Below are 15,513 nucleotides of genomic sequence, written 5' to 3' on the forward strand. Positions count from 1 at the left end.
TACCCAAGATGTACACAAAACTTCTAGACTCGGCAACTCCGAAGGATGGGGAGCTTACCGATAAAGCTGAACTCAGGCAACACCTACTCAGGAAGTCTACCCGTCTGTCTATCTGAACCTACACGTATCAAATGCAGTGCCCCCAGAAAGGGACGTCAGTACGAAATAGTGTACCGAGTATGTAAGGCAATATACTGAAAGCTAGAACTGAACTGATAATATGATAAATTAAATCAACCGGGGGTCAAAGATAATCTGAAGGTATGCTCACCTGCTGATACTAACTCTATTCTCTCAATTTAGTAAGTAAAATAGTTGTCTGGTCTTATAAGGCTTGATATATATATTTATAACTGCTTTGCCGTAGTAGGTTCGCTCATAGGTGCTCGGCCATACTAGGCTCTGTATATCGACCAACTGAGCTTGCTCATAGGTGCTCGGCCACAGTAAGCTCGGTATATAACTTAACATCTGATCAGAGGTTGCCCAATAGTGGCCTGCCCATAGATTATAGCTCGATGGTAATGAAAATACTATAATACTGTATATATAGGATCTCTGCTTTCATGACTTGAAAAAAGGAAATACTCAATTGAATATGAAGTCCCGATAAGGAGAATATTGTAACTTACAAGACTAGGAAAATATACATAAATTCCGGGATATGAATTTTTCTTTATGCCTCGTTATCAAACTCCTGTAATTACGAGATCATGCCAAAATGAAGAAAGGGCTTAGCCTTAACATACCTGGAGTAGGGAAACATCCGTATGATGTTTTTGGAAAAAGGTTGCACCGTACTCCGTTATAATAGCAAAAATTTACGTTGCTAAAGTTCCAATAATTCTCGTTGGTTTGGTTGAAGAATCACATTGCTTAATGTAATATTTGGAATCTGATTTAAGTGTTTGAAAATGAAAAGTTGAAAACTCCTAAGAATGGCCAACGTTTCCTCCACTTCTAATTGTAGTGTTTAAGAATGAGATTTGTTGAAAGCTTAAATGAATTCACTTCTGATGGTAGAGTCTTTGATATGGAATTGTAGTATCTTGAGAATGAATTTGTTGAAATTCATCAGAATGACTTACATCCCCACTTGTCATTGTAGTATCTTTGTATGGAAATTCTTAGAATTGAAATGCCTTGTATTTGGCATATTAGGTTGCTACCTAATAAGAATGACTAAGAGTCATTCCTTTGGTTAGCTCCTTGCTGCCACGTGGGGGTGGGGTGGGAAATGTTAATCTTTATCCACTTATTAGGTAATTAGGTAATGTCCCGTTATCCGATAATTAACCAATTACCCGCATAATTAAGAATTATCTCAAATTACTTAAAATTCTACTTATTTTTAATACACTTTATACATCATACTATCATGGTCATATGGTACCTTGTATGGTACTAGTTCATAAATATCGGGTATTATTGCTCGGCCCGTATTTTATCCCAAATCAACAACTTTCAACGAAACCCATTTTCTTTAATTCGTGTACCCTTTATCCTTCGTGGCACTTACTTATTGCTTGTTATAAATAGCATAAATATGCTAACCTCAAGATAATCTCATCCCTTGAGTCTATGTCAATTAACTGAAGACGAAACTTTAACGTACGAGAAAAACGAGATGTAACATCCTCCCCCCCTTAGAAACATTCATCCTCGAATGTTTACTCTTAGATACCTTGGAAAAATTTTGCTAGAGCCTCCTCCGTATACTAGACTAAAACCACCCTGCACGCAGCCAGAAAACATACTATACATGCCACACTTGGCCTCACACAGCTGTCTATTATAAATTTGGAAAGTCAAAAATAAGAGCTTACCATAGAACCTACTGGCCTGAATAGGGCTGTGCTGAGGTATCCCACCTCGAGCCATATCTCCTGTTTGAAATAGGTGGGGTTATTTAGACTTCATTTCTTCCTCCGCTTCCCACGTCATCTCTTCCACATTCTTGCTTCTACATAAGACTTTCACGGTGGCTACCTCCTTATTCCGTAGCTTGCAAATTTTTTAGTCTAGGATGGCAACCAGAATTTCCTCGTATGACAAGTCCTCTGTGATCTGTACATCATCCGTCGGCACCACTCGGGTAGGATTGCCAATTCATTTTCGTACCATTGATACGTGAAAAACTGGATAGACAAAGTCCAATTCTGAGGTACGTGAAAAACCGGATAGACAAAGTCCAATTCTGAGGGCAATTCTAACTCATAAGCTACTTGGCCCACTTTTCGAATGATCTTATAAGGTCCAATATACCGTGGGCTAAGTTTTCCTTTTTTGCTAAACCTCATCACACCCTTCATAGGTGACACCTTTAAGAATACCCAATCATTAACCCCGAACTCTAAATCTTGTCTCCGCACGTCAGAATATGACTTCTGACGACTCTAAGCTGTCAACAGTCGCTCGCGGATAAGCTTTACTTTTTCTATGGCCTGCTGAACCAGGTCTGGCCCATGTAACCTAGATTCTCCAACATCGAACAACCCTATAGGAGATCTGCACCTGCACCCATACAAAGCCTCATACGGAGCCATCTGGATACTGGAGTGGTAACTGTCATTATATGCAAACTCGATAAGAGGTAGAAGTTCATCCCAACTTCTTTTAAAATATAGCACACATGCTCGTAACAAATCCTCGAGCATGTGAATTGTGCGCTCGGCTTGTCCATCAGTTTGTAGATGAAAAGTTGTGCTGAAATTCACCTGAGTCCCTAGACCTTTCTAAAATGATCTCCAAAAATGTGCTGTAAACTGGGCCCCACTGTCAGATATAATAGATACTGGTACTCCGTGTAGTTGCACTATCTCCTTACTATATAATTTTGCATAATCTTCTGCTGTATATGTAGAGCTGACCGATAGGAAATGAGCTGATTTAGCGAGCCTATCGACTATCACCCATATGGAATCAAACTTACGATGAGAACGAGGTAAACCCGTGATAAAGTCCATGTTTAACGCCTCCCATTTCCACGTTGGGATCTCTATAGTCTGCATTAGCCCTCCGGGCTTCTGGTGCTCTATCTTCACCTACTGGCAACTAGGGCATTGAGCGACATACTCAGCAATGTTCTTTTTCATATCGTTCCACCAATACACATGCTTAATGTCATGATACATCTTTGTCGACCCAGGGTAAATAGAGCACCACGAATAATGTGCCTCTGACATTATCCTGTCTCATAGCCCTACTACATCTGGAACACACAAACGACCCCTGTATCTGAGAACCCCGTCTCCCTTGAGTTCTAACAACGGCTTCTTCTGCTGGGGAAATCGCTCTCTCAACTCGACCAACTTTGGGTCCTCGTACTGCTTCTCCTTTACTTCAGCTATGAGAGATGATTTTGCAGTATTTTGGAGTACAATTCCACCATAGCCAGAGTCTACTAACCGAACCCCCAAACAAGCCAATTGATGAATCTCTCTAATTAATTGTCTTTTTCGGCCTCTACATCTGCTAAGCTACCCATAGATCGGCGATTTAAGGCGTCTACTACAACATTAGCTTTCCATGGATGGTAGAGAATGTTAACATCGTAATCTTTCAATAACTCAAGCCATCGCCTATGTCGCAAAGTCAACACTTTTTGCTTGAATATGTATTGAAGGCTTTTATGATCTGTGAATACATTAACATGAACACCATATAAATAATGCTGCCATATCTTAAGTGCATGGACAACCACAGCTAATTTGAGGTCGTGGGTCGGATAATTCCACTCATGCTTCCTTAAATGCCTTGAAGCATACGCAATTACTTTCCCTTGTTGCATCAGGACACATCCTAACCCGACACTTGAGGCATCACAATAAATGGCATAACCATCTGGACCCTCTGGAAGTAAAAGAACTGGCGCTGAAGTCAATCTATATTTAAGCTCCTAGAAACTCCACTCGCAAGCCTCCGTCTACTAAAACTTAGTTGCTTTCTGCGTCAACTTCGTTAATGGTGCCGAAATAGAAGAAAAACCCTCTACGAACCTCCGATAGTATCCTGCTAAGCCTAGAAAGCTACGAACCTCTGTTGGAGTAGTAGGTCTAGGCCAGGATTTCAAAGCCTCAATCTTCTGAGTGTCTCCCTTTATACCTCCATCGGATACAATGTGCCCCAAGAATGCTACATACTTCAACCAAAACTCACATTTAGAAAACTTAGCATATAATTTTCTATCACGGAGGATTTGGAGTACCGCTCGCAGGTGGTCTACATGCTCATCCTCTGAATGTGAATAAACCAAAATATCATCAATAAAGACTATCACGAACAGATCTAAATATGGCCGGAATAGGCTGTTCACCAAGTCCATAAATACGGCAGGTACATTCGTCAACCCGAAGGACATGACAAGAAACTCGAAGTGGCCATATCGGGTCCTGAAAGCTGTCTTGGGGATATCTCTCTCCCGAACTCTAACCTGGTGGTACCCCGACCTCAAATCTATCTTTGAAAAGCATCTAGCTCCCTGCAACTGATCAAACAGGTCATCTATCCTTGGAAGTGGATACTTATTCTTCATAGTTACCTTGTTCAGTTGCCTATAATCAATACATATCCTCAGCGAGCCGTCTTTCTTCTGCACAAACAGTACCGGTGCACCCCAAGGTGAAGTACTGGGCCTGATGAAACCTTTCTCCAGCAAATCTTTTAACTACTCCTTCAACTACTTCAATTTGGCAGGTGCCATTCTATACGGATGGATGGATATTAATTGGGTTCCCGGAAGAAAATCGATGCCAAAATCAATCTCTCGCTCTGGGGGAATACCTGGAAGTTCATCTGGAAATACATCCGCGTACTCGTTTACTACTGGAATAGACTGAAGTGTAGGTATCTCAGTATCTATATCTCTAACTCGCACAATATGATAAATGCACCCTTTTGCGATCATTTTCCTTGCCTTCAGATAGGAATTAAACCAACCTCTGGGTGTCGCTGTATTACCTACCCACTCAAGTACTGGCTCACCTTGAAAATGAAATCTAGCTATCTGAGCTCGACAATCAACTGTGGCATAGCAAGCTGCCAACCAGTCGATACCCATGATAGCATCAAAATCCAACATCTCTAGCTTAACTAGGTCGGCTGAGGTCTGACGACCACAAACGGATATCGTACAACCTCAGTAAACTCGTCTAGCAATAATCAATTCTCCGACCTGTGTAGATACCGCAAAAGGATCACTTAGTATTTCATGCACTATACCAAACTTCCCTGTGACAAAAGGGGTAATACACGATAAAGTAGATCCTGGGTCTATCAAGGTATAAGCATCGTGAGACCAAATGGTCAACATACCTGTTACAACGTATGGTGAGGATTCCTGGTCCTGTCGACCCGCTAAACGCATATCGATGATTCTAGTTACTACCTGAACTGAAACTTCTACATGTGCCTCGACCTCTACCAGTTGAAGACTGAGACTTGCGCCCTGAAGGATGCACGGACATAGATGATCCTGTTGCTGAATTTGCTGGTTATGCCATACCCCCAGAATCTCTATTTGGGCAATCTCATATCATATGCCCCGGACGTCCACATGTATAACAAGCATCGGAACTGGCTCGGCATTGTTCCAAGTGTCCTCTATCGCAGATGGCACACCACAGCAGAAATGGCCATGTCTGCCTCGAACCTCGCTGTCGCTGCAAACTTGACGCCTGGGAGCTTTCACCTGGTCCTGAATGAGTATAGAAGTCATACCTGTAACCCTGTAGCTGCGGTGGCAGAGGTATATGTGGCCGTTCGAAGTACTGGGGCCTGTAACTACATTGAGACTGCTCCTGAGACCTGGCAAATCTCATCCTCTTACGCTGCCCTGAGTCAGTCCTCTCCGTACCCTGCTGCCAATGCCTACCCCTTTCTATATTCTGGGAAAATGCCTGAATCCAGAAGATATCCATACTATCCTGTAATGCAGCGGTGGCACATGCCTCGGTCAACTCTGGGGCTAACCCTGCTATAAACCTGTGGATTCTATCCTGCATAGTAGCAACTATGGATGGTGCATATCTAGCCAAAGAGTCAAAACGGAGACTATACTCTCAAACACTCATATTGCCCTGCTTGAGGGCTAGAAACGGATCGACTCGGGCCTGTCAGATCTCTCGCGGTAAGTACTGGCCAAGGAAGGCATCTAAAATATTCTCCCAAATAGCAGAAGGTGCATCACGTCCCCTAGACCTTTCCCATCCCTCATACCAAAGGATGGCTATATCCCGAAATAAAAATGTTGCTAGCTCAACTACCTCTTTCTCCGTGGCATGCATAACTCGAAAGATCTCGTGAAGCTGATCTATGAAATCCTGCGGGTCCTCCCTCTGATCTGTCCCCGTGAACTCTGGGGGACTCAAAGCAATAAACTCTCCTACCCTAGAACTCCCAGATCCCACAGAAGGTCCTGCACTAGCAGATGACCTAGCTTGTTGTTGGGTGGCTACCAACTGTGCCAACAAATGCACCGCACTCCTTAAGTCCTGATCTGATAGAAGCGGAGGGGGAACTGGATGTGCGGTCTCCCTAGGAATCTCCTCAGGTAGCGGAGGAGCCGGTGATGGCTGGGTAGGGGTCTCTCCTTGGGCCTCAGATTGGGCCCCATCTACTAGGGGTACCCTACTAGTCCCCTCACCTACTGCTGTTTCTCTCCTCTGGCCAGCCGTAGTCTTCCCAGTTAGCATCATATGTGCATGCAAATGCCAACACGTAAGTTTAACTCAAATTTCCTATAACTTAGTGCTACAGCACGATTTAGATTTGAAAGAAGGGTAACCAACTCCTAGATGCCCTGTAGTACCCTACTAGACACGGCTTGTAGACTCCCTAGGACAGAACTGCTCTGATACCACTTTTGTCATGCCCCGAGCCTGGGGGCGAGACCGGCACCCAGTGCCTCACCTATCCTTGCGTACCACTTGCGACTAAGAGACTCTGAACATGTAATGTCATACTTTGGCCATGGGCCACATTACAAGATAATGTGCGATGCAAAATATAAAACTGAATAGAGACTAACGCTGACTAAATGTCAACATAAAGCTGGGCCGGCAAGGCCGTCATAATTACTACAACTGACAAGCCAACAAAATACATATATAGGGCCTACAAGCCCAACATACTGCACTAACTAACAGGATATGTCTACAAGCCTCTACTGATCGATGTACTGTGATCGGAACAGGGCCCCGACCCACCCATAACCTATCTATATATACACACAAGATGTACACAAAATATCTAGACCCGGCAACTCCAAAGGACATGGAGCTTACTAATAAAGCTGAACTCGGGCAACACCTACTGAAAAGGTCTACCTGTCTGTCTGTCTGAACCTGCACGCATGAAATGCAGCGCCCCTAGAAATGGACGTCAGTATGAAATAATGTACTGAATATGTAAGGCAATATACTAAAAGCTGAAACTGAACTGAAAATATGATAACTGAAAGCAACTGGGGGTCAAAGATAATCTGAAGGTATGCTCACATGCTGATGCTGACTCTATTCACTCAATTCAGTAAGTAAAATAGTTGACGGCCTTATAAGTCTCGGTATATATATTTATAATTGCACTGCCGTAGTAGGCCCGCTCATAGGCGCTCGGCCATACTAGGCTCTGTATCTTGACCAACTGGGCTCGCTCATAGGCGCTCGACCACATTAGGCCCGATATATAACTTACCATCTGATCAGAGGTTGCCCAATAGGGGCCTGCCCATCGATTATAGCTCGATGGTAATGAAAATACTGTAATACTGTATATATATAGGTTCTCTACTCTCATGACATGAAAAAAGAAAATACTCAATTGAATATGAAGTCCCGATAAGGAGAATATTGTAAATTACAAGACTAGGAAAATATACGTAAATTCCGAGATATGAATTTTTCTTTATGCCTCATTATCAAAATGAAGAAAGGGCTTAGCCTTAACATACATGGAGTAGGGAAATATCCGTATGATGTTCTTGGAAAAAGGTTGCACCGTACTCCGTTATAATAGCAAAAATTTACGTTGCTAAAGTTCCAATAATTCCCGTTGGTTTGGTTGAAGCATAACATTGCTTAATGTAATATTTGGAATATGATTCAAGTGTTTGAAAATGAAAAGTTGAAAAATCCTAAGAATGGCCAGCGTTTCCTTCATTTCTAATTGTAGTGTTTGAGAATGAGATTTGTTGAAAGCTTAAATGAATTCACTTCTGATGGTAGAGTCTTTGATATGGAAATGTTAAAAATCTGATTGTAGTATCTTGAGAATGAATTTGTTGAAATTCATCAGAATGACTTACGTCCCCGCTTGTCCTTGTAGTATCTTTGTATGGAAATTCTTTGAATTGAAATGCCATGTATTTGGCATATTAGGTTGCCACCTTATAAGAATGACTAAGAGTCATTCCTTTGAGATGTGGCTTGCTTCCACGTGGAGATGGGGGTGGGAAAGTTTAATCTTTATCCACTTATTAGGTAATTAGGTAATGTCCCATTACCCGGTAATTAACCAATTACCCACATAATTAAGAATTGTCTCAAGTTATTTAAAATTCTACTTATTTTTAATACACTTTATACATCATACTATCATGGTCATATGGTACTAGTTCATAAATATCGGGTATTATTGCTCGGCCCGTAGTTTATCCCAAATCGACAACTTTCAACGAAACTCATTTTCTTTAATTCGTGTACCCTTTATCCTTCATGGCACTTACTTATTGCTTGTTATAAATAGCATAAATATGCTAACCTCAAGATAATCTCATACCCCGAGTCTATGTCAATTAACTGAAGATGAAACTTTAACGTACGAGAAACGCGAGATGTAACAATTGCCATTCAACCACAACAGGTACAGCTACTCCCTGACTTATAAGAGATAGATTGATCATAACAAGTATCACTGATGTGCATAGAAGTTCATCCTAGTAGGATTGTTTTTCAATTAACAATTAGACATGGATGTGAAGCATTCATAAAGAGGACTCATAGAATACTTAAGGGTAACAAATGTTTATGAAAGCATTTTGAATATTCTGGTTTCACAAGCCTTAGCCAAGTGAGGCAAGGTTATCCTATATACCTTCATGCAAATCCTAACTAGAATCATTTAACAGCAAACCCAAGTATGGGATGACAGAACTCAAAAGAACATGGCATGATAAGCATGAAGACTGCAACAACAACCCTAAACACAACATAACAGAACTCAAAGAATATATGATGAACAAAATAACCTAAGTATAGGATAGCAAAACTTAGGAGGATATAACATGTTAAACATGAAGACTATAGCAGAACATAAATACGGAGTAACAAAACTCAGGAGAATATAACATGATGAGCATGATAATTATAACTGAACAAAACACATCATGATGAGTATGAAGATTACAACAGAACATTTTTGAAAAGTCTGAAGTCTAGGTAGATGTGAAAAATCATCAAGGAAGGTTAAGCAACTTAAACACATAGGTTGATTACGCAGAAATTAAGATCACGAAAGCTACAGAACTACTTAATTAACACTAGATAAATACAACAGCTTATCAGAAATCACCAACAAGTCATGTTGAACCAAAAGTAAACAATTACACATTGAATACACATTATAAACTAAACAACTAATCAGGAAAATAATAGCACGTTCATGATTTCCAAATGACGCAATTAAGGAAGGGAGGATGGAGGTGTACTGACCTCCTCTTGAGTAGCAATCCAAAACAAAGATTCTTGTTTAGCCGTATATAATCAAGAACTAACCCCGACCAGTGTAATACTCAGAATTAGGAAGAAAACAGAAGCTAGTTAGAATCCTAGCTTAATATAATACCCAAGACTAAGATCGAGATCCTTCTAAGTAATTTTGTTATAGCTTTTTGTATCTATTGGGTATGTTAGCTATGTAAATTGAAGATCTTAGGTCTATCTTGTGTGTTAGGTGAGAACATTGAAAGCCCCTTTTATAACACTAATTTTTAACATAACAATCCAATTAACCATAATTGAAGAAATAATTCACGAAATAAATTATAAAGCCTTGATGGTGTATTTTAGAAATTGTTTTAATAGTTTAAAGTAGTAGGTATAATTATAATTACATAATGTTAAAACTAGGTGATTAATTTTGAAATTAATATTCAATTTATTTTTATAAAACAAGTATTTATTGGTGGAAAATACTTTCAAAATATTTATTGTAAATATTTAAGTATGAGAAAATTAATTTTAAAAGGAAGGGTCAAAATTGGCCGTCAACAGCTGTCCATCTTCGACCAGAGACGATGAAAGAGTTTTTGAGCAAAGTAATTGAACCAAAGCCAATTTTGTCCTGACTTTAGGCATACATTGCAGGGATGACATATGGATTTGAGGGATATTAATGTTTGCATAATTTTAGGGAGAGTTGAGGAAGATTTAGGGGAAGTTGGGGCCGAATTCTGTCTTTGAATTGCTTACATACCTCGGGCTTAACGAGGATCAGGCCTCATGTAATTCTGGAGTGAGGATTTTTAGGAAACGATGCTCGCAGGAACTGCCCCTAGTATCGTATTATGACGATACGACGAGATGGATCATTGGGCACTTATGATAACTTGAATTTTGCGGCTTGATTTGGAGGAATTGAAGATTTGGAGTTCCACTAGTCGTTTTGTGTATGTACTTGGATCCTTAGCCCGCTATTGAGTTTGTTGTCACTCATAGCATTGTAGTTTGGTTTGCTTCTTAGAAAGAGTTCCACGTTGTGATATTTGTTCCTGCAAAAATGAAATACACACATATCCATATATTGCAATACAGAATATATCATGATTTGATGTAAATGATGCAAGAATGATGATGCCTGGTTACCGACAAGTCGTTATTTGTGATCGTTATGATGGGATACTTGAACCTGACTCGATTTGTTAGCCGGGTTGTGTACCTTTCCGCAGCTGTCAGAGCATTAAAAAGTGTCTCCGCTAGTTGGGAAAGATTGACTTGTAGAGTGCATCTCCGCTCGTTGGGAGAGCTTTGAACTGAGAAAATGTCTCCACTTATTGGGAGAGCTTATTTTGTAGAGTGTGTTTCCGCTTGTTAGGAGAGCTTTGCACTAAAATGTAAAATAATATGCAGTTGGGAGTGACTAACTTAAACTGTAATCATGCCTAAAGCTGCATGAGCAAAGCTTCAAAACATTCAAGGTAGTAGTAAAGGAAAGAAAAGCATGCCCAAGAGATATTCTTGACTGTGAAGCTAAGTTGCAGCCATTGATTGGCAGAACGTTGGTGACGAGGTTTGTGACTGTCTATTCTGGCCTCTATTGCGATAGAGTGGTGATGTGGATTATTCTCTTGGTGGAATGAACAGTTTGCTTTATATAAGGCTTCGATTGGCAAAGCCGGTGTTTGATTTGTACAGGGCACTCCGATCGATTGGGCTAACGATTTGCTATATACAGGACTTCAGTTGGTGAAGCCAGTGGTCATTTGCACAAGGTTCTCCGATTGGTTGAGCAGGCGATTCGCTATATACAAGGCTTCAATTTGTGAAGCCAACAGTTCAGTTTGTACAAGGTGCATTGATTGATTGAGCAAGCGGTTTGCGATGTACATTGTGCCTTTTTTGCATCAATGGTCTGACTGTGAGGTACCGATAAAATATTCAAGGATTAGCTTCAGCTATACAAGAAAATTTTAGTAAAGGATAAAGGATGATAATCCTTGAAAAGTGGTAGATCCGTTATTTTCCCAGTGTGATCCGAACATTTCCTTGCTTCCTGTTGATCCTGCACTCAAAGAAAAGTTCTTAGTGGGAGCGGGGAAGTTGGTTTGTGTCGGCCATAGTGTTGGTTTGCCCCGGCCTTTGATATGGTTACGCCATGAAGTTTGGTAGGTGGAACAAATTACTGTATTTTTTAAAAAAAAACAAGTTTGAAAAGCTTTGTTTTAAGATATATGTCATCGTTCTGGATTATGATATGTTTACGAAAAGTACTCCAAACGTGAGCATCTTCTTTTAAAACAATTGTCCAGTTAATGTTGATCCTTCGTGATGCTTGACAATGCGGCTACTTGCCGTTGCGACTGCGTCCTAATTCAACTAATGCAATTCAAAGGTTTTTCCTAAGGCTATGACCGAACCCTTTCAGTTGCCTGCTTATCCAAAATGGAATCAGGTCTGAACGTAGTTCATGGATGATGACAAAATATGATGAAGATGACCGAGCCTGACTTAGGCAGCCCATGTATCCAAGTGGAATCAAGTCAAGACATAGTTCGATTACAATAGATGCAAAAATGACGAGATTAAGAATGAAATGACCGAGTCTGATTCAGACTGCCTACGTATCCAAATGGAATCAGGCCAGAACGTAGTTCAATTACAAAAGATGACTAAATATGATGAGGATTGCCTACGTATTCCTTCCTGAGGAAATCAAGTCGGCGTAGTTCCAGAGCAACACACAAATGTGATATTTTATTTTCTATTACAAAATGAAGGAGGGAGAGAAACCGAACCCTACGTGGATCGCCTACGTATCCCTCCGTGGGAAGTCAGGTTGAACGTAGTTCTGTTACACTAAAAACCCTAACTCTATTTGTCTTTAAACATAATATCTCTTGATTGCGTCTGCGTTGATGGGCTTCATGTTGATTCTTCCATCCATTTCTGTCAAGATTAGAGCTCCACCCGACAATACTCGGTGAACCACGTAAGGACCTTGCCAGTTTGGTATGAACTTTCCTTTGGCTTCTTTTTGGTGGGGAAATATTTTCTTCAGGACCAACTTCCTCGCTGCGAAATGATGAGTCTTCACCCTTTTGTTAAATACACTGGATATCATGTTCTGATATAGTTGACCATGGCATACTGCATCCATTCTCTTCTCATAGATTAGCATGAGTTGCTCCTATCTGAACAGTATCCACTCTGGATCGTCTAACTTGGCCTCTTAAATGACCCTTAAAGATGGTATCTCGACCTCTACGGGTGTCACAGCTGCAGTGTCGTATACTAACATGTACGGTGTTGCCCCAGTGGATGTTCTCATGGTGGTCCGATAATCCAGTAAGGCGAAAGATAGTCTAATTCCATTGCCTTTGATTATCCAGTGTATTTCGTAGAATCCTTTTGATCTGCTTGTTGGCTGCCTCAACTGTCCTATTTAGTTGTGGTCTATAGGGTGTGGAGTTGCGGTGACTAATTCTAAACTTCTCACATATTTCTCTCATGAGGTCACTATTGAGGTTAGCGGCGTTGTCTGTAATGATTGACCCTGGTATTCCAAATCTGCAGACGATGTTGTTTCGGATAAAATTTGCTACTACCTTCTTTATGACGACCTTGTAGGCAGATGCTTCAACCCATTTAGTGAAGTAGTTGATAGCTACCAAGATGAAGTGATTCCCATTTGATGCAACAGGCTCTTAGGTCCAATCACGTCCATGCCCCAAGCGGCGAACGGCCAAGGTGAACCCATAAGATTCAACTCATTTGGCAGAACCCGGATGAAATCCCCATGAATCTAGCTCCGGTGAAACTTCTGTACGTAGCGAATACTATCGCTTTCTATAGTCATCCAAAAGTATCTAGCTCTCAAGATCTTCTTGGCTAATATGAACCCTTTCATGTGGGGTCCACACGTTTCTACACATATTTCTTCCAATATCCTTGTTGCCTCGACGACATCTACACATCTCAACAAACCCAAGTCTGGGGTCCTCCTGTACAGGACTTCCCCGTTGAGGAAAACGTGGTTTGCCAACCTCCTGAGGGATCGCTTTTGACTATTAGTAGCATTTTCCAAGTACTCTCTGGTTGCAAGGAATTTCCTAATTTCGTGATACCATGGTTTACTATCTAGCTCTTCATTTACGTGGAAGAAATATGCATGTTGATCCCTCATCTCTACCTCTATATGGTCGATGCAGTTCTTGTATGGATGCTGAATCATGGATGATAGAGTTGCGAGGGCGTCGGCGAACTCGTTTTGAATCCTGGGGATGTACTTGAACTCAATCTTCGTGAACTTCTTGCATAGCTCTTTCATGTAGTGCATGTACAGAAGGATCTTGACAATTTTGGTGGACCATTCCCCTTGGACTTAGTATATCAATAGATTGGAATCTCCTATGACCAAAAGTTCTTTGATGTTCATGTCGACTGCCATTCTGATCCTAATGGTGCACGCTGTGTATTTACCTATATTATTAGTATAAGGGAATCTTATCTTTCCCGATGCTGGATAGTGTTGTCCGGATTCCGAAATTAGGACTGTCCCAATTCTGACTCCTTTAATGTTTGCTGCTCCATCGAAAAACATTTCCATACAGGGTATGACTATGCAATATCTTCTCCAGCAAATAATACCTCTTCATCGGGAAAATACGTAGTGAGTGGCTTGTGATCTTCGTCCATTGGATTCTCTATGAGGTGGTCGGCTAAAGCTTGCCCTTTGATAGGCTTCTGAGTTATGTATAGATGTCAAATTCGTCGAGGAGAATTTTCCATTTAGCGAGCTTTTCGGCCGGCATTGACTTATGGAAGATGTATTTGAGCGACTCGAGTCGAGATATCAGATTTGTAGTCTATGCTTTAGTTTCTTGGCGATCCAAGTCAGAACACAACAAGTGCATTCTATCAAAGTATATTTGGACACACATGGCATGAACTTCTTACTTAAGTAGTAGATGGCCTGCTCCTTTCTCCCATTTTTGTCATGTTTCCCCATCACATAGCCGAAGGCGTTATCCAAGACTGACAAATATAGTTACAATGGCTTCCCAGGCTCAGGGGGAACAAGTACTGGTGGATTTGACAGATACTCCTTGATTCTGTCTAAGGCTTTCTAACAGTCTTTTGTCCATTTTGTGGTAGCATCCTTTTTTAGCAACTTGAAAATGGGTTCACAGATTATCGTGGACTGGGCTATGAAATGACTAATGTAATTTAGTCTACCCAAGAAACTCATCACATCTCTCTTACTCTTGGGCGGTGGCAATTCTTGGATGGCCTTGATTTTTGATGGGGCCAGTTCTATCACTTTCCTGCTTACAATGAAGCCCATAAGTTTTCTAGTAGGGACCCCGAACACGCACTTTGCCGGATTCAATTTCAAATTGTACCTATGCAGGCGCTCAAAACATTTCCTCAAGTCCTCCAAATGCTTTGAACTCTTTCGAGATTTGATAATGATGTCATCCACATACATTTTGATCTCCTTATGAATCATGTCATGAAAAAGGGTCGTCATGGCCCTCATGTAGGTGGAACTGGCATTCTTAAGACCGAATGAAATGACTCTATAGCAGTAAACTCCCCAAGGTGTGGTAAAGGCTGTCTTTTCTGCATCTTCCTCGTGCATCAAGATTTTGTGGTACCCAGCGAAACAATCCATAAATGACTGCAGTTCATGCTTCGCACATTTGTCCACGAGGATATGGATATTTGGTCAAGGGAAGTCATCCTTTAGACTAGCTTTTTTGACATCTCGGTAATCCATGTATATCCTGATCTTTTTGTC

General features: G+C 40.9%; 1 protein-coding gene across 1 annotated transcript; it reads right to left on the reverse strand.

The window, feature by feature from the left end:
- Positions 1-13,515: 13,515 nt before the first annotated feature.
- LOC107784498 (uncharacterized) lies at positions 13,516-14,049 on the reverse strand. The gene has a single exon (XM_016605642.2). The coding sequence runs from the start codon at positions 14,047-14,049 to the stop codon at positions 13,516-13,518; it is 534 nt and encodes a 177-aa protein (XP_016461128.2).
- Between the last annotated feature and the right edge of the window lie 1,464 nt (positions 14,050-15,513).

Source organism: Nicotiana tabacum, chromosome 23 (genome assembly GCF_000715075.1).
Source record: "Nicotiana tabacum cultivar K326 chromosome 23, ASM71507v2, whole genome shotgun sequence".
NCBI classification, from domain to species: Eukaryota; Viridiplantae; Streptophyta; class Magnoliopsida; order Solanales; family Solanaceae; genus Nicotiana; species Nicotiana tabacum.

Bases quoted from the DNA above. Each gene is read 5' to 3' on its own strand.
- LOC107784498 (XM_016605642.2), bottom strand. From the start codon at position 14,049: ATGCACTACATGAAAGAGCTATGCAAGAAGTTCACGAAGATTGAGTTC.